This window comes from Zea mays, chromosome 10 (assembly GCF_902167145.1).
Source record: "Zea mays cultivar B73 chromosome 10, Zm-B73-REFERENCE-NAM-5.0, whole genome shotgun sequence".
In the NCBI taxonomy this organism is placed as follows: Eukaryota; Viridiplantae; Streptophyta; class Magnoliopsida; order Poales; family Poaceae; genus Zea; species Zea mays.
In genome coordinates this window covers 149,639,976-149,662,454 of record NC_050105.1, presented here as the reverse complement: position 1 = coordinate 149,662,454, position 22,479 = coordinate 149,639,976, and the positions used below count along the sequence as shown (strand labels likewise).

Sequence of the window (22,479 nt, the reverse complement as noted above, 5' to 3'; positions counted from 1 at the left end):
GTTTGAACGTGTCTAGATTTGTATCCCGTGTCTTGTACACCATCACAATTCATCATTCGAGTCTTACGAATAAACCTACCACATTGATTAACATGTGGTGAATTTTGTGGTAGCAAACACTGATAGATGTCTTTTCAGTATGATTTTTAAGTTCAAACAAACAATAGATGGTCGAAGCAAGAATACCACCAATTTGATCATCGATGTAATCTACCTTAATTTACGTTGTATAAAGTGTGATGGAAATGGAATGTATTCCAAGGTGTTTTTCCACGATTGTGTTGTAACACTGATTATCCAACTATTAAGTTTATATTAGGATTCGTGCAAATCAAAAGTTACACATCCACAAAGAAAATGACCAGCATATGTGAACACATGTCAAACACTGGGATCATATTTAAAGATGACAGACGACTACAGATAATTGGAGGTGCACCACATGGGTGTGAGATTTTGTTTTTGAAATGTCTCAATCATAAATTCGTAATATGAGTTTGTATTTGGGTATATTTGAAATTTTAACTATGAAATGTCTTATAGTCAGATGATTACAAAGTTTAATGTTCAAAGTTCTCGATACTCGTATGAGCGAATGTTCAAGATTTAATGGTGATGTGTTTTCAGTGGTAGATAATATTATCGTCGATAACGAGACACCTATGGGGAATTTTTTTTTAATTTCGAGATTTTGTTGGTTCTTCTAACTGCAACAGTTTATTCATATGGTCATTCAAAACACTGTTTTGCACTGTTTTTTAACTGTAAACTGAACTATCCGCATAATAGAGTTTAAATACGGAATGAGGATGAGTAGCTAAGATGCTCATAGTCATAGAAACATGTCTTGTATGTGTGTTTTGGTAGTGGGTAGATATGTTTATACGTGCATTATGCAAATATTTTAGAATTCCAACTTTGTATATTTATTATTCCCTTATTACAAGGAAAAATAAGACATGTCCCATTTGCATTTGGTCTGCTCTTCAAAGTCGAGGGTTTATCATGTAAGTATGATGTCACATTCAGCTCGACTGTTCGAATGCAGGCAAGAATCCGGCCTGCCCAAAGCAAGTCCAGGTTCAGGGAACTGAAGAACTCTACATAAAACCCCACCACAAGGGCGCAGATTCCACACGGTTCCTCTCTGACCACTCCTCTCCTCTCCTCTCCTCTCCTCTCGCCGGCGCATCGCCCGACTGTCAGTCAGCCTCAGCCATGGCCGCGGAGGAGGAGCAGGGCTTCCGCCCGCTGGACGAGGCGTCCCTGCTCGCCTACATCAAGGCCACGCCGGCGCTCGCCTCCCGCCTCGGCGGCGGTGGCAGTCTAGACTCCATCGAGATCAAGGAGGTCGGCGACGGCAACCTCAACTTCGTCTACATCGTGCAGTCCGAGGCCGGCGCCATCGTCGTCAAGCAGGTCCGTGTCCGTCCGACCCTCACCCCCACAGGCCCGCTCCGCTCCGCGTCCTTATCATTTCTCACTCTGACGGCGCCGCGCTCGGGCGGAAAACGGAACACGCAGGCGCTCCCGTACGTGCGCTGCGTGGGGGACTCGTGGCCCATGACGCGGGAGCGCGCCTACTTCGAGGCCTCCACGCTGCGGGAGCACGGCCGCCTGTGCCCGGAGCACACCCCCGAGGTGTACCACTTCGACCGGACCTTGTCGCTGATGGGGATGCGCTACATCGAGCCCCCGCACATCATCCTCCGGAAGGGCCTCGTCGCCGGTGTCGAGTACCCGCTGCTCGCCGACCACATGTCCGATTACATGGCCAAGACGCTCTTCTTCACCTCCCTCCTCTATAACAATACCACGGATCATAAGAACGGAGGTGAGCTGCTTCACTGCTGTTTGAATTGCTTGTCGACTTGGCAATTGGCTCCCAGTCGCTGGTACGTGGGCACGTGGCCATGCCTGTAAAGGGGAGATGCGCACTAACTGGACGGGATTTGCAATGGTGTGTGCTGTTGTTGCAGTTGCTAAGTACTCTGCGAACGTGGAGATGTGTAGGCTCACGGAGCAAGTTGTGTTCTCGGACCCATACCGTGTTTCCAAATTTAATCGGTGGACCTCGCCTTATCTCGACAAAGATGCTGAGGCAGTTCGCGAGGATGATGAGCTCAAGTTGGAAGTAGCTGGGCTGAAATCGATGTAATTACCTCACTGAATTGAAATTAGTGGCCACCTGTGTTTTGTTTCTGTACATGGGAATTGTGACTTTTTTTGGTTTCCAACTGCAGGTTTATCGAGAGAGCTCAAGCTCTGATTCATGGAGATCTCCACACTGGTTCTATCATGGTGACCGAAGGTTCAACTCAAGTCATTGATCCAGAATTTGGGTTCTATGGGCCAATGGGTTTTGATATTGGAGCCTTCCTTGGAAACCTGATTTTGGCATACTATGCACAGAATGGGCATGCTGATCAAGCGAATGATCGTAAGGTATGCATGAATCTGTTAGCTTGTTAATTTTGCACCCTTTATAATTCCAAGTCTCCAATGGTAGTATTATACATGGTTTACTCATACATGTACTTGGCTTCTGTCCTTACTAAATTCTTCTCTCCTTTCTATGTTATCTTGGTGTCAAACACAGTTGGGTTGCTTTGTGTAGTTTAGCTTGTTTCTTAGTTACTATGGTTAATGTCAGCCAAATGTCTTAAGAGTCTTCTTTGGGTCTACTTTTATGATGGATACTAGATGCTTGGAATATGATGCTAATGTCTTGTATGAGAAATAGTCATTTCCTGGTACCTGGGGATAATCAAAGAAATAGTGATGTTTAGCATAAAGAGGGTAGTATTTGGCAGACAAAAACATAGCAGCCAAAATATGGGTTGCATTGGATAACTTAATGATTGATGGCATTTTCAGTACTTAGTAATTACTTAGGCTGAAGTCACTAGAGCGTGTACATGGATGTGCGAAACTCTGTTAACATACTGTGCACAGAGTGGAGTTTGAATTATAGACGGTGAGATAGATGGGCTGGTGACCCCAACCTTAGGATGTCCGCAACGGTGATGGAGATGTAGCTGGCTGATCTGGAAGTGAGAGAAGGGAAATTACAGCAACACGGGTTATGGTACAGGCACTCAGGTCTTTTGCAGGCTATCGGTCCCAATTGATCGACAATTTATTCGTCACTGTCGAGTCCTCTCTCTCCTTTTATAGTTCCACGTCAGATGACGTTCTCGTCAGCATTAAAATAGCAGGCACAAATTGCCTTGTTGGGGACACCCTTAATGGCAGTGGCAAAAGTGTCAGATTATCACAGGGCATCCAAAACTTATCTTTATTCTGTTCCGCGCATGAACTTAGTTAGTGTTCATTATCTTCTGCAGGCTTACAAGAAATGGATCTTGAAGACAATTGAAGAGTCGTGGAATTTGTTCCAGAAAAAGTTTGTTGAACTATGGAATAAACACAAAGAAAGCAATGGGGAGGCATACCTGCCTGATATATACAACAAGCCAAAGCTTTTGAGCGTTGTTCAGAAGAAGTACATGACAAACCTATTTCATGATAGCCTTGGGTTTGGTTCAGCCAAAATGATCAGGTAACTGACTAACTGCAGATCAGATTTGTGAATGATGTGTTTTTTCCTTAAAGAGAATATTTGTAATTAAAATCACTTTCTTTTACTAACTCGTGGACTGCTATGAGACATAATGACTGTCTTTTCGACTGAAATGACAAAAGGATACTCAGGCCAAATAATAAAAAAAGTTTTGGATAATGTTTTGATGTAGCATCTTTTCTTTGGTGCAACTGAGCGTTATAAAACCAAAGAAAGTTTCTGAAGTCAGCTTTCACGAGAGCAACTGAGAAGTAAAACGATGGTTATGTTTGAGGCTGTTTAGGCATGCTGTGCTGTGAAAAAAGTATATAGAGTTTTCAAAATGTTTGCTCATCACTTCTCCAAATGAAAACGCCTTCTCGCAAGAACTATAAGCCACATTTTAACACCAACCTCAAACACTATGCATCCCTCTATATATTTTGTTTTGTGTTCCACCTGAATGTTGTTTTCCAAAACTTGGCTCTTCTGCACGCAGGAGAATAGTCGGAATCGCTCACGTAGAGGATCTCGAGTCAATCAAGGATGCCAGCAAGAGAGCAGAGTGCGAGCGTGCTGCCCTCAACTGTGCGAAGACGATCCTCAAGGGAAGACACCAGTTTGAGACGATCGAGCAAGTCGTCGAGCATATTCAGTCATTCGATCAGGACTGAGAAGACGACAGTCTATTTGTGCGCTGAAGCCTGAAGGAGCCATACTCTCGTCAATTAACCCACGCATGCCCGAGTATCGATGAATCGTCTGTTTTGTAGTGATGAAGCGCCCGGTTGTTTGTGATCTCTGTATTGGTTGCTAGGTGAGAAAAGTATGTGGTCTCCTGGCTTGAACTGTGTGTACACTATTATTCCGGGCCGGCATAGCGAGCAGCTGAATAATGAAATGTACGGGTCCTCAGTGACCATCTCAGTGCATATAAACACGTGTGTTACCAATAAATTTTGTTATGGTGCTGGTGGTTCTATGGCAAGTACTGCATCGTGCTGTTGTTTGGTTGCATTACTTGCATATATGAACATCTGATCCGATTCAGAGACACTTGTACGCCAAAAGCGTCAAGCTACATGACAACAGCCAGAAGCTGCGAGGCATGCATTTTTAATCTCTTTTCTGTAGAGTTAGATTGATGCAGGAATCATCTTGCACAGCTGAAGTGCAGTCTGAGTGCACACCCAACCAAAACCAAACGTGCCCCAGAAAGGCGGGTTCGTTTGGTCAATGTCAACTCTCCCCGCGTGGCAAGTCAACACGCGCCATGGAAAAAAGCATTGCCATCTTTTGTCTCCTCTCGATCGCTTCCCTCAAGGTCAAGGTGTTGCGTCGCGGAGGCGTCGTCGTCTCCGTCCCCGAGCTCAGACCCAGACGGATGGAGGAGGAGCGCCCGCCCGCCGCGGGGTCCGGGGCCGGGACCGGGAGGGTGCGCCGCGGCGGCTTCGTGGTGTGGCTGCACGGACTGGGCGACTGCGGCCGCGCCAACGAGTTCATCGCCGACCATTTCTCCGCGGCCGCCTTGAGCGACGCCCGCTGGGCCTTCCCCACCGCGCCCACCGCCCCCGTCACGTGCAACCGTCGGTGCCTGCCATCACGCCCGTTTGCTCCTCGCTGCTGCTAGTGCTGACCCTGACAGCGATTCCGTATGCTACAAAATTGGCAGGTGGCATGCGCATGCCTTCGTGGTTCGACATCCACGACGCGCCCATTACTTCAGTAAGCCAAAACCGACCCGTTGCTTCTCTTCTTCCCTGCGCTGCTTCGTCCTTGCTCTTACCATGTGTTTGCGTGCGTGCGTGCGTGAAGAGATCCGTGAGGGGTGAGGAGGATGTGCTGAGAGCTGTCCAGATCGTGCACACCATGATCGACAGGGAAATCGCGTCCGGGACAGGCCCGGAGGACGTGTTCGTGTTTGGGCTCAGCCAAGGAGGTACGTACAGTACATCTCGCCTGATGCCTGCAATTTCCTGCCGTTCTGTTCTCCATAGGATCGAACACTACTGAAGCAGGCCGTGCAAAGCAACGGACGGCCGGGCTCAATGTATACTGCAGCTGAAACGCAATGCACACGCATGTCTTCAGGTGCCCTGAGCATAGCAAGCGTGCTGCTCTACCCTAAGACTCTGGGCGGCTGCGCAGTCTTCAGTGGCTTCCTCCCCTTCGACTCCTCCTCCTCCTCCTCCTTCGCTGCCAGAGTGACAGACGAAGCAAAGAAGGTAAGTGCTATACTAGTAGCATATATAGCACCGAGCTTCTTCTACCTCTCTGTCTGTGTTGTACTACATATGGTCGCTGCTGCAAATGCGCCCCCTCATCTGGGTACGGAGCATTTGCGTATGATTCGGCGGTACGGTGACATGTGGCGTGTCAAGCGCAGACGCCAGTTCTGTGGATCCACGGGGGCGCCGACTCGCTGATCCCGGTCCAGGAAGGCTGGAAGGGCGAGACGGGGTCAAGTTCCTGCGGGGACTCGGCATGGCATGCGAGTTCAAGGTACAAGGCTCTGGCTCATATCTTCCCCGGTTAAGCACGATCTGCTTGATTCATCTTATTTGTGGCGAGCGCAGGAATACGACAGGCTCGGCCACACTCTGGCGCCGTACGAACTGGAGCACTGCGAGCGGTGGGCGTCGGAGACCGTTCTGGGAGTGGGAGAGGACGAACACGGACGAAGACAAGGCCCGGGGAAGAAGAAGAAGAAGGGTGGCCGTCCGGGGACGGGGACGGGGACGGGGAGCAAGAGCAAGTCGTTGTTCTGCGGGGTCTTCAATCTCTTCTCCAGATAGCCGCCGCCGCCGCCGCTTGTTCTTGTTCCTACTGCTCTGACAAACCTTCTTGTGATTTCTTTATTTGCCTTTTGTTAGAAGTTCTTATTTTCATGTGTAAATTTTGTACCATTTCCGTGGGTTAGAAACCACGTTTTTCCAAACTCAGTCCTATGGCTTACTGAGAACTTTCGTGATCTTGAATGGCTGATCAGAGGAGGGTAGCCTGATAGAACCAATGTCCTATGGTGTCAAACTGTTGTTATGTAGACTACACATCCAAATTAAATAAAGGAAAATGAAGAACAGTTTCCTTCTGCATTCTGTATAGCTAATTGCTTTGTTTCGATACTACTAACACATGCGGTTTGAATGATTTATTCCACTATTCCGGTTTGAAAACTGTTAGAGATGAGAAATAATTCCTCAAAGCTATTGTGTATGTGCAAGAATTGCTAGACAAAGAAGTAGCGGCGGGAACGAGTCCGTCATACATATTAGGTGTTGTTTGGTTTAGGCGTTGTAATGGGATTGGTAATGAGATTCTTTACCAGCGGTAATGGTTGTAATTAGATTGGATAGATACTGTTGAAAAGTGTTTAACCAAACAAAAGTATTATTGGTCTTCACGACTTTTTTATAAATCGGTTTACGTTAACCAAACACCATCTTTATTTGTGGGATGAGCCAAGAAGGTAAGTTATCTGCATTTAGTATTTAAGGTCTTACCAATACAACTTGTTTTCCATTCTTATAGGTGCTCTAGCCATAGCAAGTGTTCTACTCTACTCTAAACCTTTAGGTTTGTTTAGTTAGAAATGGATTGAGGGGGATTGAAGGTGATTAAATATAAATTTATATAGAAATAGATTTTATCTCCTCAAATCTCTCTAATCCATTTCAAACCAAACATGTTATTAGGTGGTTGTGCTGTCTTCAGTGGTTTAGTTCCACTGAGTAAATCATTCGCTCAAAAGGTGTCATCTGAAGCTAGAAAGGTGATAAACCCAAGATATGCTTATGTTCAGGACGTGATCAAAGAAAACAAAAAGGGAAAGAAACGACGCCAGAAAAGCTAGTGCCATGGAGGATGGGAAGGGCTACCTAAATCTAACTACTCCATGAACGTCCTCTGCGCGGTCCTATCAGCCAAACGTCTGCTAGGCTACGGCGAGCAGGTGATATGGGCCTGAGACGTTTCAATTCTCGGCCCAGCAGTAGTCAATTTGGTACAAATAACTTCTAGAGATGGCAACGGGTATGTACTCATCGTTTAGTATCATCTCATATCCATATCTGTCCAGAAAAAATATACTCATCAGATTACTCATATAAAGTCGCGGATATATAATCTTACTCATACTCTCGTACTCGTGTGGATAAATTTATCCGTCGGGTTACCAGTACCGGCTAGAAAAGTATTCGTGCTGGTTTTAGGTTCCTGCATTTTTAAAGCAAAATGATCAATCAAGGCATCTTTGACATTCTCTCGTGACACCCCCACCAATTTCGATAATTTGTGCTTCAAAGCTTGTGGGTGTACCCCTAACCATCGATTCTAGGGGCAATTCACTATACTAGAAAAGAGGCGCCCTATCGGGCGCTTGACCAGAGACAAATAAACAAGATCACGTGAAACATTACCGCCCTCCACGAACAAGGTTTTGGTTTCCACTTGCAACCGTTTGTGGTGACTATTCCCGTGGACAGCATGTGTGCTTTGCACAAGCACTGAGCTCGACCATTGGATCAAGCACATTACCGGGCAAAGTGCAAAACAGCAACATAACCGCCTTAAAGTTTGCAACATATATGCTTTAAAGAACAGGAGGAAGTTGTACAGACATGAACTAAGAACTAACAACCATAATAATTAAGTTTTGTTTACACAATCTCTTCAAACACAACTGGCATGCAGAAGAACAACCCTATAGTGCATTTAGATGAGTAACATATGACTTTAAATGAAAAAGTGCTGCCATGTGTCTCGAGGACATGCTTGTAAGATACAGCTTCTATTGACCTAATTGCTACCTGGCCTGCATAGACTGAGATGCCCTATCTAGAATTGATGACTACAGAGAAGGCTAAGAATAACATATAATCATGAAAGTTGGGGTCACATTTTCTGGAGGTACTTTCCGTTGCAGTGGTGCTGATGTGGTGGCAACTGGATTGAAAAAAAATCGAGTATGGTCACATGAAGTCGAGAATTAGTAGTTTTAGGGCAGTAAGATCAATTTAAAGAAGCAAATATACTCACCTGCACTTTGTAGTTTGTACAAGATGCCAAGAGATACTCACCTTCCTTGCGATGATTTATTCCTGGCAGATTTTATCTTCTCTATAGCCTGCATGAGAAGCACAGATGATAAGTGATTGGAGAACTGAACAATAGCAACCAAAAGAAAAGCACATACCTTTGTCACCCGATCCTTCCATATAATAAGTCTATATTTTTAATAAATAGTTGGCAGTTTTCCTATATACTTAGATTCGTGTCAGGTCTAAATATACAGTAGGTATGTATAGTCCCATGTAACAACATATTTTCACATTTCTCTAGATGGTAGTGTTGTCAAGAACATATCTGAAGCTGGCAACATATGCTTAAAATAAAGTAGCAGATGCCAGATGCTTACTCCTGAAGAGATGGTGATCTAGACTTCCACAGGCATAGGTATAGTGGGTACTAAATCGCCAAAAAGAAACATAGCTAAATATACTAAATATACGAACAAGCATGGTTGTAGCCTGTAGTCCAGTCATAAGCTAAAGATGGTCAGACACAACTCACAAGCAAAACTAATCCTATGCGGGCGTGAAAATGCAGCATGTAAGCAGCAAATCAAAATGACTGAATTCTAGCAAGTAGTGCAGCGAGGATTTTTTCACCATCACAGAGCACGTTGCAGACCTCTTCTTGATCACATTCAGCACGAGCAGCGAGATGGCAATGTTCTGCGCCATCTTCAATCTAGCACCTTGTTCTCGGCCTTGGGGTCAACAGCACCGGCCTTGGGGTCAGTACACCTTAAAATGGGCACCAATATTTAAGTTATTCACATATAAATTTCATTAAGTTGTGCACACTACACCAAGTTGTGAATGCAGTCACATGGAAATTACTATAAAATATTCACAGAAGCAAGGCATTCACAAATTACCAAAGTAATGAGGAGCTGCATGCCTTAGGTATCCACGGAGGCCTTCTCGACAGTCAGTTCACGGACGACATCGATATCAACAACTCTATTACAACGGTGTCTGGTGGTAGGGAAGAGCAATGAGGGCCAAAACAAAAAAGAGGGAGCTGGCGATATCTCGGATCCAGGTCTACAAAATACAAACAAGAGACAGAGAGGATGAGGAATCAGCTAATAAAGGGGAGGAAGGCACTTACCCCTGGCCTTGTACAGAGGAGGCCAGCGCCAACGTCAATGATGCTTGAGCTGAGCAGATATAATTCAAATAAGATAGACCATTGCAAGTTATCAAATTGCTATATTCAGTGCAGTATAAGCGTTTGTTGGTGATTTGTGCAGAGTTTTACCAGTGCCGACGAACAATGACCACTGTTCACAGTTGTCCCCTCTTGGTTTTGCATCCTCATCGAGATTGATGCCTGAGAGCAAGACTTTCTGATTTCCAAGATCCTTCTCAACCAAACCAACATTGTCATTCTAGGAACCCGCTAACAGCTACTTTGATTGCACAAAAATAAGTATGCAGACCTGATTTTATTCAATGCCTACACTCTATATGTAGAACCAAACATCTCAATTCCATAGTATATGTTCTACAAAGGCAAAAAATATAGGAAAATGCAAACATGAAAACATAATGAGTTTGAACAAAAAATGTATTAGCTGCAATCCGATTGAGTAAAATGAAAACAGAAACATGATTTTGTAACACAAAAAATAGGACATAAATTTAAAAAGGGAACAGTTGAAAGCACCATTTCTGATATTGCAAGTGTACTTGATCACCGGAAAAGAAATAGGGCCAACGCGCCAAATACTTCTTTTATGGTGGATTAAATAGAGGCCACATATGCTTCTTGGTTGTTACAATCACATAGAGATGCATCAACAGAAACAGGTAGGTAGTAGCACGAGATGCGGACTACGCTAGAGATGCACGAGCAAAACCACGAGCAATCCCTCGCACCCCCCATATTATTCCAGTGGTTACCTAAACCTATGGTAAATGGAAATTGCCTTATCTGCTGATCCAGTTACAAAGAGTTGATCCCGTGGAACAAACTTCAAAGCGGTTATCTGTGTAATGGAAGTTACAATGTTACAGCTTGCAGGAAACTACAACAAAATTCAAAATCACATGAGGAAATACCTTCTTTGAGTGACCAGTAAGCGTGCACAAGATTTGACCAGATGACCGATCAAAGATTACCGCATTTGTATCGATACCCCTAGTTGCAACATCCTGTGAATCCACAAGGTAGCTGGATAAATAGAATGAAATTCCAGATCAACTCAATTACATTAAAGTTAAAAAACAAGGTTCCCATTAAAGGTATAGGTACATAAATAATCTTGATGAACTGATGACAACTGAAAACTTGTGAATATAATTTGGTATAACTCAATATTTTCTGAGAAGGCTCTTGCATCAAGAACAAACACTGGTTTTCCTGTTCAGACATATACATCATCCAGGCATATTACACTTGAAACACTTGGCATAAAGTAATGGGACACAAATCATCCTTAACCGCCTAAAGCTAAATATGCCAGCTAAGACAAGGATTTTGTAGCATTTAAACAGCCATGTGTGGGATGCTAATTTCCATAATTAAAATGCATCACTGCCAGTTATAAGCGATTAATTTTTGTGCCATTACAGCAAATGGATATACAATATCCAAACAACACATAGTAACAAACTAACCTTTGAAGGATGAACATCCATGGACAAAATGCCTGGTTTGTTTGTCTTATGAAGAGGATGGCTGGAGATTTGAGTGTATCTCTCAAGAGAGATGCATCAATAGAAACAGGAAGGTAGAAGCACGAGATGCGGACTACGCTAGAGATGCAGGAGCAAAACCACGAGCAATCCCTCGCACACCCCACTGTCGGCTCTGTGCATTATATGAATATCTGGTTGCATTATTTGAACATCTGTGAAACTTGCATGTTGCAAACGCATAACATACCACCATTTCACATACTAAAGGGGAAAAGTTGCAATGACAGTAGGAGGAGGAGGAAGAGGGAGATGGAGAGGACTTGCCTAGCTGAAGTGGAAGATTCACGCGGCAAACGCGAGTAGGACGACGGGGAAGAGGAGGGTGAGCCTGGTGGCGACCAAAACCTCCTGGATGTTGTCGAGGAGGCGGTTGAGCGGGACACAGGGGACCATGTGGAGGAGCGCGAGGTATGACTTCCTGCAGAGCAAGGAGGAGTTCATGTTGGGGTAGCGCGGTGGGCGAGGTGGCGGCCAGACATCTCCTTGCCAGCGACGTTGGCGGAAGAGGCGGAGGTAGATTCGAGGAGGACAGTGGCGGCGAAGTCCATGCGGATGCAGCATCTTTGTTCCTCCGCGCGAACAGCGGTGCCGCCCTAGTAAGAAAGCGGTGGGCCGAGGCGACGAGTTGGAGGCGGTGGAGGGGCTCGTGACCGTCGTTGTGGCGGAGGTTGTTGAGAGGCTCGTCGCGGCGGTGAAGCGAGTCAAGGGCTTCGAAGCAGGCGGAGGCGGCGGCAACAAGCTAGGGTTTGTGCTCGGGGGACGGCGACGGGGCGCCAACCGAACCTGATTGGGGTTCGGGCGAGGACGGCGGGTTGAATCGCGAAAAGACGAAGGGCCTTTCTGCAAAACAACGACCGCAAAACGCGGGGAGAGCTCGAAATGGCTTCAGGTTTTAAGGAACCAGATGCCATTAGAAAATATACTCATTTTTTATGTGTTACCGGTCCCACATGTCATACATACAAAAGAGCGGGTATAAAATCTGGTGACATGCACAGAAGTTTTCTTTAGATTCTAGCCTTGCTGCTACTTCAAACAGCATACCACTTGTATCCTAGTTAGCTTTGGGTGGGGATGCTGCCAATGGCAACCTCGGGTTGTTGCATGGACCTAGAGATGGTTGATGCATTGTTAGTTGTGCACAAATTACTGCAGCAACAGCTATTGTGTTTCACACAGTTCACTATCATCCTCAGGACAGGAGTATATTCTAATATGATATCTGCTTTGCAATTCTATATCTGTTTCTTGCGAGTCTGCAACTTTGTAACGGTGATCCCTGATACTGTATGTGTCAATCTGTATTTTTTTTCAAAATAACTGAGTGCTATATGTTTTTATCTAGTTTCAATTCATGTATTTTTATTTGATTGATTCACCATCTGGGAGTTCATATAATTTCGAGAGATTCTGATATTTACTATCAGCAAGAAACAAGTTTTTAAAATTGTCATCAGACTTACATTTTATAGACCCAGCTGACTCATAATTTATAGATACAGTGTTAATTATAATAAAAAGACAACATTGTGAGTGACAAAAATCCAATTATCTCATAATTTCTCATGCCGCCTCGCCGCCGCCCATCGCACCCTGCCTTAGACGCCCATGCTCGCCATGGCCGGCTGGCCGCATTCCTCAGGGCCTCGGCCTCCGCGGTGGCCGAAGCGGGCGGCGACCCGGCCGTTCTCCACGCGGTCCTCATCAAGACCGCATCGTCCTCTCGCACCGCCTACAACCTCCTCTTCTCCCGCTACCATCCATCCCTCTCGCTGCACCTCCTCTCCCGCCTCCCGTTCCACTTCCGCCCCACTGCCGCCTCACTCACCTCCTCGCTCTCTTCCCTCTCCGCTTCCTCCCCGGCCTCCGTGCTCCCGCTCCTCCGCCGCGTCCTCGGCATGTCGCCTGCTCTCCTCGCCGACGGCCCGCTCTCCTCACTCCTCCGCTCCATGCCGCCGTCCATTGCACCCCACGTGCACGCCCTCGCCTTCAAGCTCGCCCTATCGTCGTCCCCCTACTCCGCCTCTTGCCTTATTACCCTCACCCGCATCCGCCCGCTCACCCGCATCCGCCCGCTCACCCGCATCCGCCCGCCACCTGTTCGATGAAATCCCTGTTGCAAACCGGGACCCCGTTTGCTACTCCTCTACGATTGTTGGGCTTGCACAGAACGGGTGGTACGAAGAATCTCTCAGTGTCTTCGCTGGCATGCGTGTAAATGCTGTTGATTCTACCATGTATGCACTCTCCGGTGCTCTCCGGGCTGCTGCAGGGCTTGCTGTGCTGGAGCAGACTTGTGGGATTCACGCGCATGCGGTGGTGGTTGGGCTTGATGGGAATGTGTGTGTTGGGACTGCCCTGGTGGATGCTTATGGTAAGGCTGGAGGTGTGGATGATGCAGCCAGGGTTTTTAAGGGGTTGGGTGCTGACCGGAACCTGATTACATGGAACACGGTGCTGTCTGCTCATGCTCAGCAGGGAGATGTGCAAGCGGTCATTGGACTGTTTAACCAGATGATGGAGCTGGGTTTTGCTCCTGATGGGCTAACATTCCTTGCTGTTCTCACGGCATGTAGTAATGCCGGAGCAGCCACTGAAGCTGAGTTTTGGTTGGAAACAATGCAGTCAAAGTACAGTGTGAAGCCTGGCCTTGAGCATTATACTTGCGTGGTGGGTGCAATGGCACGGATGGGGCGTCTAGAGGATGCAGAGAGTGTTGCTTGTACAATGCCATGCAAACCGGATGCAGCAGTGTGGCGGACGCTTCTAATGGGCTGTGTGGTTCACCGCAAGGTTGACCTGGCAGAATCCATGGGACAGAGGCTTCTGGAGATTAATCCCAAGGATGACTCGGCTTATGTCCTGCTTGCCAACGTCTACTCAGCTGCTGGGAAAAAGAACGAGGAGGCTGAGGCATGGACTGCAATGAGGGACCATGGAGTCAGGAAGGAAGGTGGCAGGAGTTGGATTGAGGTTAGAGGGCTGGTACATGTGTTCGTTGCAAACGAAAGAAGACATGAACAGCTGCTAGAAATATATGACAAACTGACTGAATTGATTCTAGAGGTAGAGAAGTTAGGGTACAAGGAGACAGATGAGGGGTTTGGGCATCATAGTGAAAGATTGGCCCTTGCATATGGGTTGATCAGTGGTGCTGCACCATCAGGAAAGGTGTTGAGAATAGTTAAGAATTTGAGAATATGTGCTCATTGCCATGAATTCTTCAAGTATGCTAGCATGGTGATCGACAGAGTAATTGTAGTACGGGATGTCAATAGGTACCACACAATTAAGAAAGGTGATTGCAGCTGCAGAGACTGCTGGTGAAACACATATATCCTGAGGGTAAACTATGATGCAAGAAGCATTATTACGATTTTCGGATACTCCACGAGATAATTGGCTTCATAAAAAACTCACCGCAGGATTGATTGGAAACTTGCTTGGAGTTGTTGCCATAGGGTTTACACTCTTCTAAGCAAGTGAAAGCTTCTTTGGTTTGTACAAAACAAGAAGGTTGAAGATCGGACTGACCCACATTTTCCCACTGTCCAAGGCATAGTATTTCTGGGCTTGAAGGTTGAGGCATTGATACAGTTTATACTCCAACAGGTACACCTTTGTGCTAATGTGCTCTTGCTTTACCTTCATATTTCCTGATTGTTTAGTCCTGATTTCACATATACTTTTTTTTAAAACATATCTTTCTTTTTTGTTGTTGAAGGGTGCATCAAAAAATTTGAATCTCATGTAGTGGGATAAACTCTGGACAATCAACAAGAAGATAATTGATCCAGTGTGCGCAAGGCATACTTCTGTGCTAAAAGACCAGTGTGTCATCTTTACTCTTCAAAATGGTCCAGGCCATTTATTCGAATAATCGAATTTTACCAAGACATAAGAAATTTTAGGGTGCTGGAAAGAAGGCTACAACCTTTGCCAACAGAATTTTGGCTCGATTTTGCTGATGTGGTAGCTACTACCGAGGGTGAGGAAGTAACCTTTATGGATTGGGGGAATGCTACTGTTAAAGAGATCAAGGTGGAGTGTGGAGTAATTACTGAACTAGTTGGAGAACTAAATCTTGAGGGATCTGTGAAAACAACAAAACTGAAGATCACATGGCTAGCAGATATAGAGGAGCTAGTTCCCCTTTCATTGGTGGAATTTGATTATCTCATCAGCAAGAAAAAGGTGATTATATGCTCTCTTTATCCATATCTTATGATTTGTACTAGTGTTGTGATGCCCAAATATGTCATTTTGTGCATGAGTATCTATGTTTCTTGATGATCAATTTGATCATAGAATTAGATGACATATTTACATGTTATAATGTGATTTGTGTATTGTCTTATATTTAGAAGACTATGCTGCACTCAATCAAATTGCATGCTGGTTTCCACGGCATTTTATCTTCTAGATATAAAGCAAAACTGCAGTCACGGTCATGGAGAAGGAGTTGCCTGCTTCTCCGCTGTGGGCCGTCCAGTGGCTGCTCGCCCGCTCCGCCTCTGCGCCTCCACAGGACCGCGGCTCTGGCTCCCGCTTGCCTTTGCACTCCCCTCGGCGCAGCTGCGCGCCTGCGCCTACATTGCGCTCGCCTCTGCCGCGCTGCGCACTGCGCTAGTGCGCTGCGCCTCCGTGGACCGCGGGCGGATGAGAGGAAGACGCTGGCCGCTGCCGGCTTAAAGGGGCAGGGGCGCAAGGCCTTGTATAGTTATCTGCTTGTGGGTTGCGGCTTGAGAGAGATAGGTCAATCACTCAGTCCTCTGAAATATATAATTTAGTGGAAAGCTTAGTAGTTGTTGATTGAGGGAGATAGGTCAATATAGATATTAGATACAAGCATGCCTGATATCTGATGTTTAGCCTAACAATATATTTGATAAAGAGAAAAAAGGAGTCAACCAGTGAACCAAATTTTGTACATGTAGTTATGTACAAAATCCGCCATACCTCAAATTTTGTGTGTAGGTGCTTTTACTCCTGTGCATAGGCGCTTTTACTCCTGTGCGTAGGAATTGCTTCGAGTCAACATCAGCTGGTACAAGGAGAGTTCTTTTTTTTGCTCTTGGCAGATGGTTTTGTCATGCCATCGTGGTTTGTTGTCCACGAGCTTCCCATGAGCGCTGGTGAGTTCACCCCATGCCGTCAGTAATGAAGTAGCCCAACGCGGCACTGGAATTTTGATCTAACTTCAATTTCGAACGAGTAGAGTTTGCCGCAAGATGAGACTGGGGTTCTCAAGGCTATGCAAGATGTGCACGCCATGATACAGGGAAGTAGCCGATGGTATCTATCCACCCTGATAACATATTTGTTTGTGGATTCAGTCAAAGAGTTAAGAAGATTATTGCTAGTTTTTTGCTCTGCAAGATGCACACTGCTCCTTCAAAGTGTTGTAAACTAAGCAGTAGAATGTTGCTCTGCAGGTGCTCTGACATTAGCTAGTGTTTTGCTTTATCCGAAGAAGTTAGGTGGAGGAGCAGTGTTCAGCAGGTGGGTGCCTTTCGGTTCATCAGTGAGAGGATTTCACCTGAAGCGAGGAAGGTAATCAATACTTTCATCCCTTTGTACCTTCTTTTTAGTTTGACGTGCAGCCAACCAAAAGGTAAATTTGCTGAATGACAAGACTGGTGATGCTTGATCTTTGGCACCTTACCGCTACCTTTTTGTTCGAAACTAACTGCACTGGAACACGGGTGAAAGCCTGGGACCTCTACCTATGCTTGTGTGACCACCCCAAGGAACAATCATTTATTTAAAGATTCTGTCCAGTTTTAGTTTGATTGCAGAAGCACATTGCATGTACTTGGTAGCACTGGTTACTGATCGATGTGGTATAGTTTTAGTTCAATGTAGGTGATATGGACGAACCTTACATATCAAGTTTGATGCAAGTAGGCTCAAGTTGAGGGAAGGAATATATGCCCATCTTAGGACTTTTGGAGATAGGAATCAAGATAGGGAAAAGGCTATTTATAACGAGAACAGGGTTTGCTGAATGAGTGGATTTTAGAGGAATATATGTTTATTTAGATTCAGAATAGATAATTAATTGATCACTTGCTAAAGGTGGTTCTGAAGATATCTATGCTTATGTGGTCTTTGCTATTCTTATGAAGTTTGCAGCCCTTGGTCTTGTACTCTTATTTACCCTGGGCATTATGACATTGTATATATAATTATAGTACACGCAGTGGACCCTTCCCCCCTTCTGTTCCCTGAAAGCCTTGCTTGGTTGCACGAGGATCGGAAGAGATTGAGGGGATTAGATCTCTTCTATTCAATTTTGACCAACAATGGATTTAATGTTCACAATCCACTTGAATCCACTCCTAACCAAAAAAGCTCAAAAGAAGGATCAAACATCGCATGCTGGAAATTAAATTACACTTCTAAATTTATATATTCTATAACTCATGTGTATGCATATTACACCTATGAGAACCTCGTCAGGAATTTTACTCTTGAAATGTTTCTTCACACAACTATCCTAAACTTCTAAATGACATGTGCTACGTCAGTTTGTTGCATTAAGAAAGGCTGAAAGGCCAATACCCATTGGGATAATATTAGATAGCATTGACTTCTCATAATGTAATTTTTGGATGAAATCAAGATGCACTTGCGTTACATTCAGTCAACTTTGAAGAGCGAGAGATGAACTCTTTGCTGTATGAATATAAGCTTGAAAGGAAATTTGAATTTTCAAAATCTTTTAAAAAACGAAGTTTCAATATGATCGTTAGTTTATTTGACTATTCTTCTCATTCTTTCAACTTTTCAGACCCATTTCTTTGGTCGCATCGATGGAATGGCTGACAAAGTAGTCTTGTTTGAAGCCGGTCAAGCTGGTCCACCATTTTTTTTTGCAGAGTACGGGTGTTAACTGTGATTCAAGGTAGCTTTCTGTAATGCTCCCCTTTTTCTTCACTTGAAAGGACCTTCGGTATGTCTATTTGAGCTGAGTTGCTGCCAGTACCCAAGATCTGAAGTTTCCGTGTGCATTTGTACAGGCATATTTCCCTTTTATCTTGAGTCATGGATCAAGAGTCGTCTAAATGCCTCTCAAGAGAAGGCCGGTTAGTTGATCCTTGCATTTAGTCTTCATTATATGAGACATATCAATTTGGCAACGAATAGCTGATGCTGGAGCTGGACTTGATGGGGACTAGCTTGGGAGCCCGCACTCAGCTACTCGTGCTGGAATTTGTGTTCATTATTCGATTCTCGTTTATTAGTTCAACAGTTGAACTGTTGATTCTGTGAAGAAACGAAAATAATTTAGACGTTTGGTGGGATTCTCGTTTATTTTCATCCATAGGTGGATTATAAACGAAACCGGGCAGGGCCTAACTACGAAATAGTAGTGGAATCCAACCTTTTCCTTCTTTTTTTAATAGTATAGCAAAGCACATTTCAAAGAGACACGTCAGGGGGCTTTATATGATTTTTTCTTCCACGTAGTTCTCCCTCGCACAATCTCCTCGTACTTGTCGCCTGCTTTCAGCTGCAGAAGGTGCGTGTACTTCATCGGGCTGTGCTGGAGCGCACCTGCCAAGCTGTGGTGGCCACTGATGAGTTCCGGCGAGAGCGAAGGCCCGATGGCCATACTGACATCTTCTTGCGGTGGAATCGAGTCGTCATCAGGTTGACAGATGGACTGCACGACATCTGAGCTCCCACACTCTTTCCTGTACTCCAGGATGATGCTGCTGAGCTGGTTCTGCTGCTGGAAGTGATCAGGAAGAGTCTGCATAGCACAGAAGAGGTATGTGTGTAACATGAGGTATTCTTGTGCTTGAGCCATACTCTCTTGATTTCTCACCAGCATAGCTATGTACTCTATCTGTCCCACAAAGGATGTCGTTTGAATTTTTTGACATCAAGTTTGACCAGCTCATCTCATTCAAACATTTGTGAAAACATAGAAAAATTCAGTTCATAGTTAAAGTAAATTATATGATAAACTAAATCTGAATGAAAATAAATGATAATTATGAAATTTTTTGAATAAGACGAGCCGGCAAACTTCATACCGAAAAAGTCAAACGACATCCTCTGTGGGACGGAGAGAGTATGTTGTACCAGAAGTAAAACGTCAAGGCAGCAATGTTTTGGCACTGTAGAAAATTGGTTTTCTTTACCTCAAGCATCCACCTCACGTATTTGACATTGTTGACGTGGTGGTTCATATCCAGATCACTTCGCTTGGGCTACAAATAAGTGCCACATTCATATCAACTTATGGATCACCTCAATTTTATTCCGAGTAAAACAACTTAGCTAATCTTACTGTGTTAAATTATAGTCGTTACATGCGAGACAGTTATATGAGCAAAAAAACAATGTGTCACTTCACTTGCATTAATCTAAGACTCGTTTTCGTTGGTCCAACTTTGTCCTAGGAAACTAGTACAAAAACTTCGTTAAGAGCAAGACAAGTTTGTTTGGTTCCATACATACCTAGCGAAGTAAGCAAGGTGAGCTAACCTTAAGGTCGGAGTCGACGTACATGGCGTTGCTGTCGAGCTTGATGATCTTGTCCGTGGCTTCCTCCTGGTAGATGGCATGGCGGTCGATGAACCACGGCGCGATCTCGGCCCGGACCTCCTCCGGCATCTTGGACAGCCTCCTCGTCACCTTGTTCATCATCACCCACGTGCTGCAGGGAGATGACAGAAAACTTTTGCCTTCATCATCATCTGCTGCATGCACAGGGCGATGTCTAACGTTCGGTCGGGAGGACCAGGCTAGCTTGCCTTGTTGCGCGGACGAAGACGTCGCCGGAGTTGCGGCCACGGATGAGCCAGTCCCGCCGCATGCCGTTCTTCCCCGACGAGCCCACCCAGGTATCGATGTCCAGCACCTCTCCCCTGAAACAACGGGACAGACCGAGATAAGCCTGTCTGTCATGAATCATGAGCGCAGACGATGCATGCATGCAATGGGTCCGTGCCGTGAATTTACCAGATCGGGTACTGGTCGACTTGGACGTGCATCCTGGAGACAACCCAGATGAGGTTGTTCCTGATCATGCCGTGCGTGGCGCCGAAGCCGTCGCCGAGCAGCCCTGACATCCAGACGTGGTTCAGCGCGGTCTCCTGGAGGAGGTTGAGCACCGTCTCCAGAGTGGCCGTCTTGTCGGGGCCGACCTCGTACGACCGCACCACCAGAGTCTGCTGGTACCGCACGCCGCCCTCCACGATCAGCGCCTGCCGGAACGGGTCCACGGTCTGCTTCTCCGTCGGGATGTTCTGCCGGCTGCGCTCCTCGCCGGCGTCGTCCGTGGGCAGCAGCGGCAGCAGCGGCGGACTCAGCTCCGCCAGCGACCTGTTGATGGACGTCTCCAGCGCCGCCCCGACCTGCAGCGGCGCGCGGTGTGCCGCGCCGTTCACCCTCACGGCATTGCCGCCGCCACCGCCACCCGAGGGGGACGCCGAGCACCTGACGACGAAGACGCGCGAGCAGGAGACGGTGCACGCCATGCGGCTACGACGTATGTACCAACAGCTAGCGGCGCACACTCCGCGACGGCTGGCCCACCGACGAGCTTAGTGACGTCGAATCCCGATATCGGCTGTCACCTGCGGGCGTCGTCAACACAACGATTAGGGAGCTGGGACATGACACGGCAATCGTCCAGGCGCCACGGCGGCTCATATAAATGCGTGCGGGTGCGGCGGCGGACGCGCCAATAGCTGCATTGTTTGGCCGTCGTTCCACACGACAAGGAGGGCGAGAGCAACGTTCTTGTACTTTGTAGCACGCCATCGCAAGAAACAAGGCAGCAAGGGAACGCCGAGAGAGTGCTGTTGACTCGCGGCAGTGGCGTAAACTACGAATACGAGACGCTCCCAGGCTCAGATCTGTCCGCAGGGCCACACTAGCTCGGTTTTGGAGTCGTCGTTTGAGCTCTGTTTCATGCGTCGCTGCTGATGCGATCATCAGCAATTCTGATGCCTATGTGCTGCACACAAGCCATCTTGTTCTTTTCCTACTCACTGCTGGTATCCAGAAGCCCAGGATATACCATGCATTTGTGCTTACGGCTTACATGAAAATTCATAAAAATGACATCAAATATCTTCAATTTATATAATAAAATAATGCTTTTTTTTGCATCCAACTATGGCGGTGCCATTTATAGTAAAACATACATCTAAAGATGGCCAAATGGACCCGGCCGTGCCTGAGTAATTGCTGGTCCGGTCTGGCATGTTTTATTTTAAAATTAATTAATTATTTACTTTTTTATAAAGATTACATTTTTTATATGTTGCATCTCACTCTAACAGACTATGTATCTAGTATGGTTAGTCGAAATGGCTATTAAAGTTTAGTTTGTGAGGAAGTCCATTTAGAGTGTTGGATAGCTTACGAGTTAGATGGATAGTCCGTTGAAGAGCTATTTTGGTGTTGAGTAGTCAAAATTTAGCTCAAAATTTAGCTTGACTAGTCATGTACTTTAATATATATCTTTTCTGTATAACATAATTAAAATTTGAACCGCGCACCGGTTAGATGATTAACCTTTCTACTCGAGTTGGCATCGGTTTGAACACACTATATATATTTTTGACAATTTTCACAATTTATTCATATGGCTTGGTGTGCCACGTTGGGCTACCTGTTTGGCCATCTACAACTCGCGAAATTTTAAAGCGAGGTTGTTTAGAACCACACAGTCTTTTTAAAAAAACTGGTTTATGGAAACTAAGATGGTTTCAAACATATTAGTTTATAACTCAATTTATATAAATTAGATTCACATTTTCTTAAAAACTAATAAGCTAATCTCTCCTAGCTAAAAAATAAAAGTTGGTTTCTTAAAAATTGAGTTGCTGGACATAAATTTGTTCACATGGATCGGCATGCCGCCGTGACCGGCTAGGCTATGTGTTTGACCATTTATACCTATAACTCACCGAATTTTAGAAGGAGGTTCCTAAACTCGTGTTGAGGTAACGAGACCCACCATGTTCCGTTGACCATTTAGAGCATGACTCAAAATATTGCCCTAAAAAATAAAAAAAACTATATTTAAAGTGTTTAAAGCATTAAAAACAAATTACGCTCCAACGGTTAAGCCCTAAATCATGTATTTCAGAATTTAAATTACATTATTAGGAAATAAAATAT

At 45.5% G+C, this 22,479-nt stretch overlaps 4 protein-coding genes and 1 long non-coding RNA gene across 6 annotated transcripts; 3 read left to right on the top strand and 2 right to left on the bottom strand.

The window, feature by feature from the left end:
- The first annotated feature begins 1,049 nt into the window (after positions 1–1,049).
- Positions 1,050–4,669, top strand: LOC100283015 (uncharacterized). Its single transcript, NM_001155917.2, has 6 exons — positions 1,050–1,419; positions 1,525–1,834; positions 1,980–2,154; positions 2,244–2,445; positions 3,348–3,562; positions 4,062–4,669. The coding sequence occupies exons 1-6, from the start codon at positions 1,219–1,221 to the stop codon at positions 4,234–4,236; spliced, it is 1,278 nt and encodes a 425-aa protein (NP_001149389.1). The 5' UTR covers positions 1,050–1,218; the 3' UTR covers positions 4,237–4,669.
- A 47-nt stretch (positions 4,670–4,716) lies between these two features.
- On the top strand, positions 4,717–6,657 carry LOC103642184 (probable inactive carboxylesterase Os04g0669700). The gene is given in 7 exon segments (XM_020545932.3): positions 4,717–5,148; positions 5,235–5,287; positions 5,378–5,501; positions 5,654–5,787; positions 5,949–6,005; positions 6,008–6,064; positions 6,139–6,657. Coding segments are annotated over 7 exon segments (957 nt in total). The 5' UTR covers positions 4,717–4,835; the 3' UTR covers positions 6,358–6,657.
- Positions 6,658–7,992: 1,335 nt separating this feature from the next.
- LOC103642181 (uncharacterized) lies at positions 7,993–10,783 on the bottom strand. 2 transcript variants are annotated; one of them, XR_002749392.1, is made up of 7 exons: positions 10,693–10,783; positions 9,890–10,619; positions 9,740–9,788; positions 9,504–9,603; positions 9,232–9,369; positions 8,600–8,687; positions 7,993–8,506 (listed from the first exon to the last, which is right to left on the bottom strand). It is a non-coding gene; the product is annotated as an uncharacterized lncRNA (long non-coding RNA). The 2 variants fall into 2 exon arrangements; XR_002749391.1 differs by lacking the exon at positions 7,993–8,506 and having other exon boundaries at positions 8,536–8,687.
- A 2,113-nt stretch (positions 10,784–12,896) lies between these two features.
- LOC103642182 (pentatricopeptide repeat-containing protein, mitochondrial-like) lies at positions 12,897–21,337 on the top strand. The gene is given in 8 exon segments (XM_020545538.2): positions 12,897–13,394; positions 13,396–14,943; positions 15,056–15,525; positions 16,767–16,884; positions 18,125–18,238; positions 18,354–19,108; positions 19,746–19,820; positions 19,904–21,337. Coding segments are annotated over 2 exon segments (1,761 nt in total). The 3' UTR covers positions 14,659–14,943; positions 15,056–15,525; positions 16,767–16,884; positions 18,125–18,238; positions 18,354–19,108; positions 19,746–19,820; positions 19,904–21,337.
- On the bottom strand, positions 18,708–20,825 carry LOC103642183 (palmitoyl-acyl carrier protein thioesterase, chloroplastic). Its single transcript, XM_008665498.4, has 5 exons — positions 20,308–20,825; positions 20,100–20,213; positions 19,831–20,002; positions 19,485–19,553; positions 18,708–19,090 (listed from the first exon to the last, which is right to left on the bottom strand). The coding sequence occupies exons 1-5, from the start codon at positions 20,823–20,825 to the stop codon at positions 18,770–18,772; spliced, it is 1,194 nt and encodes a 397-aa protein (XP_008663720.1). The 3' UTR covers positions 18,708–18,769.
- Positions 21,338–22,479: the final 1,142 nt, after the last annotated feature.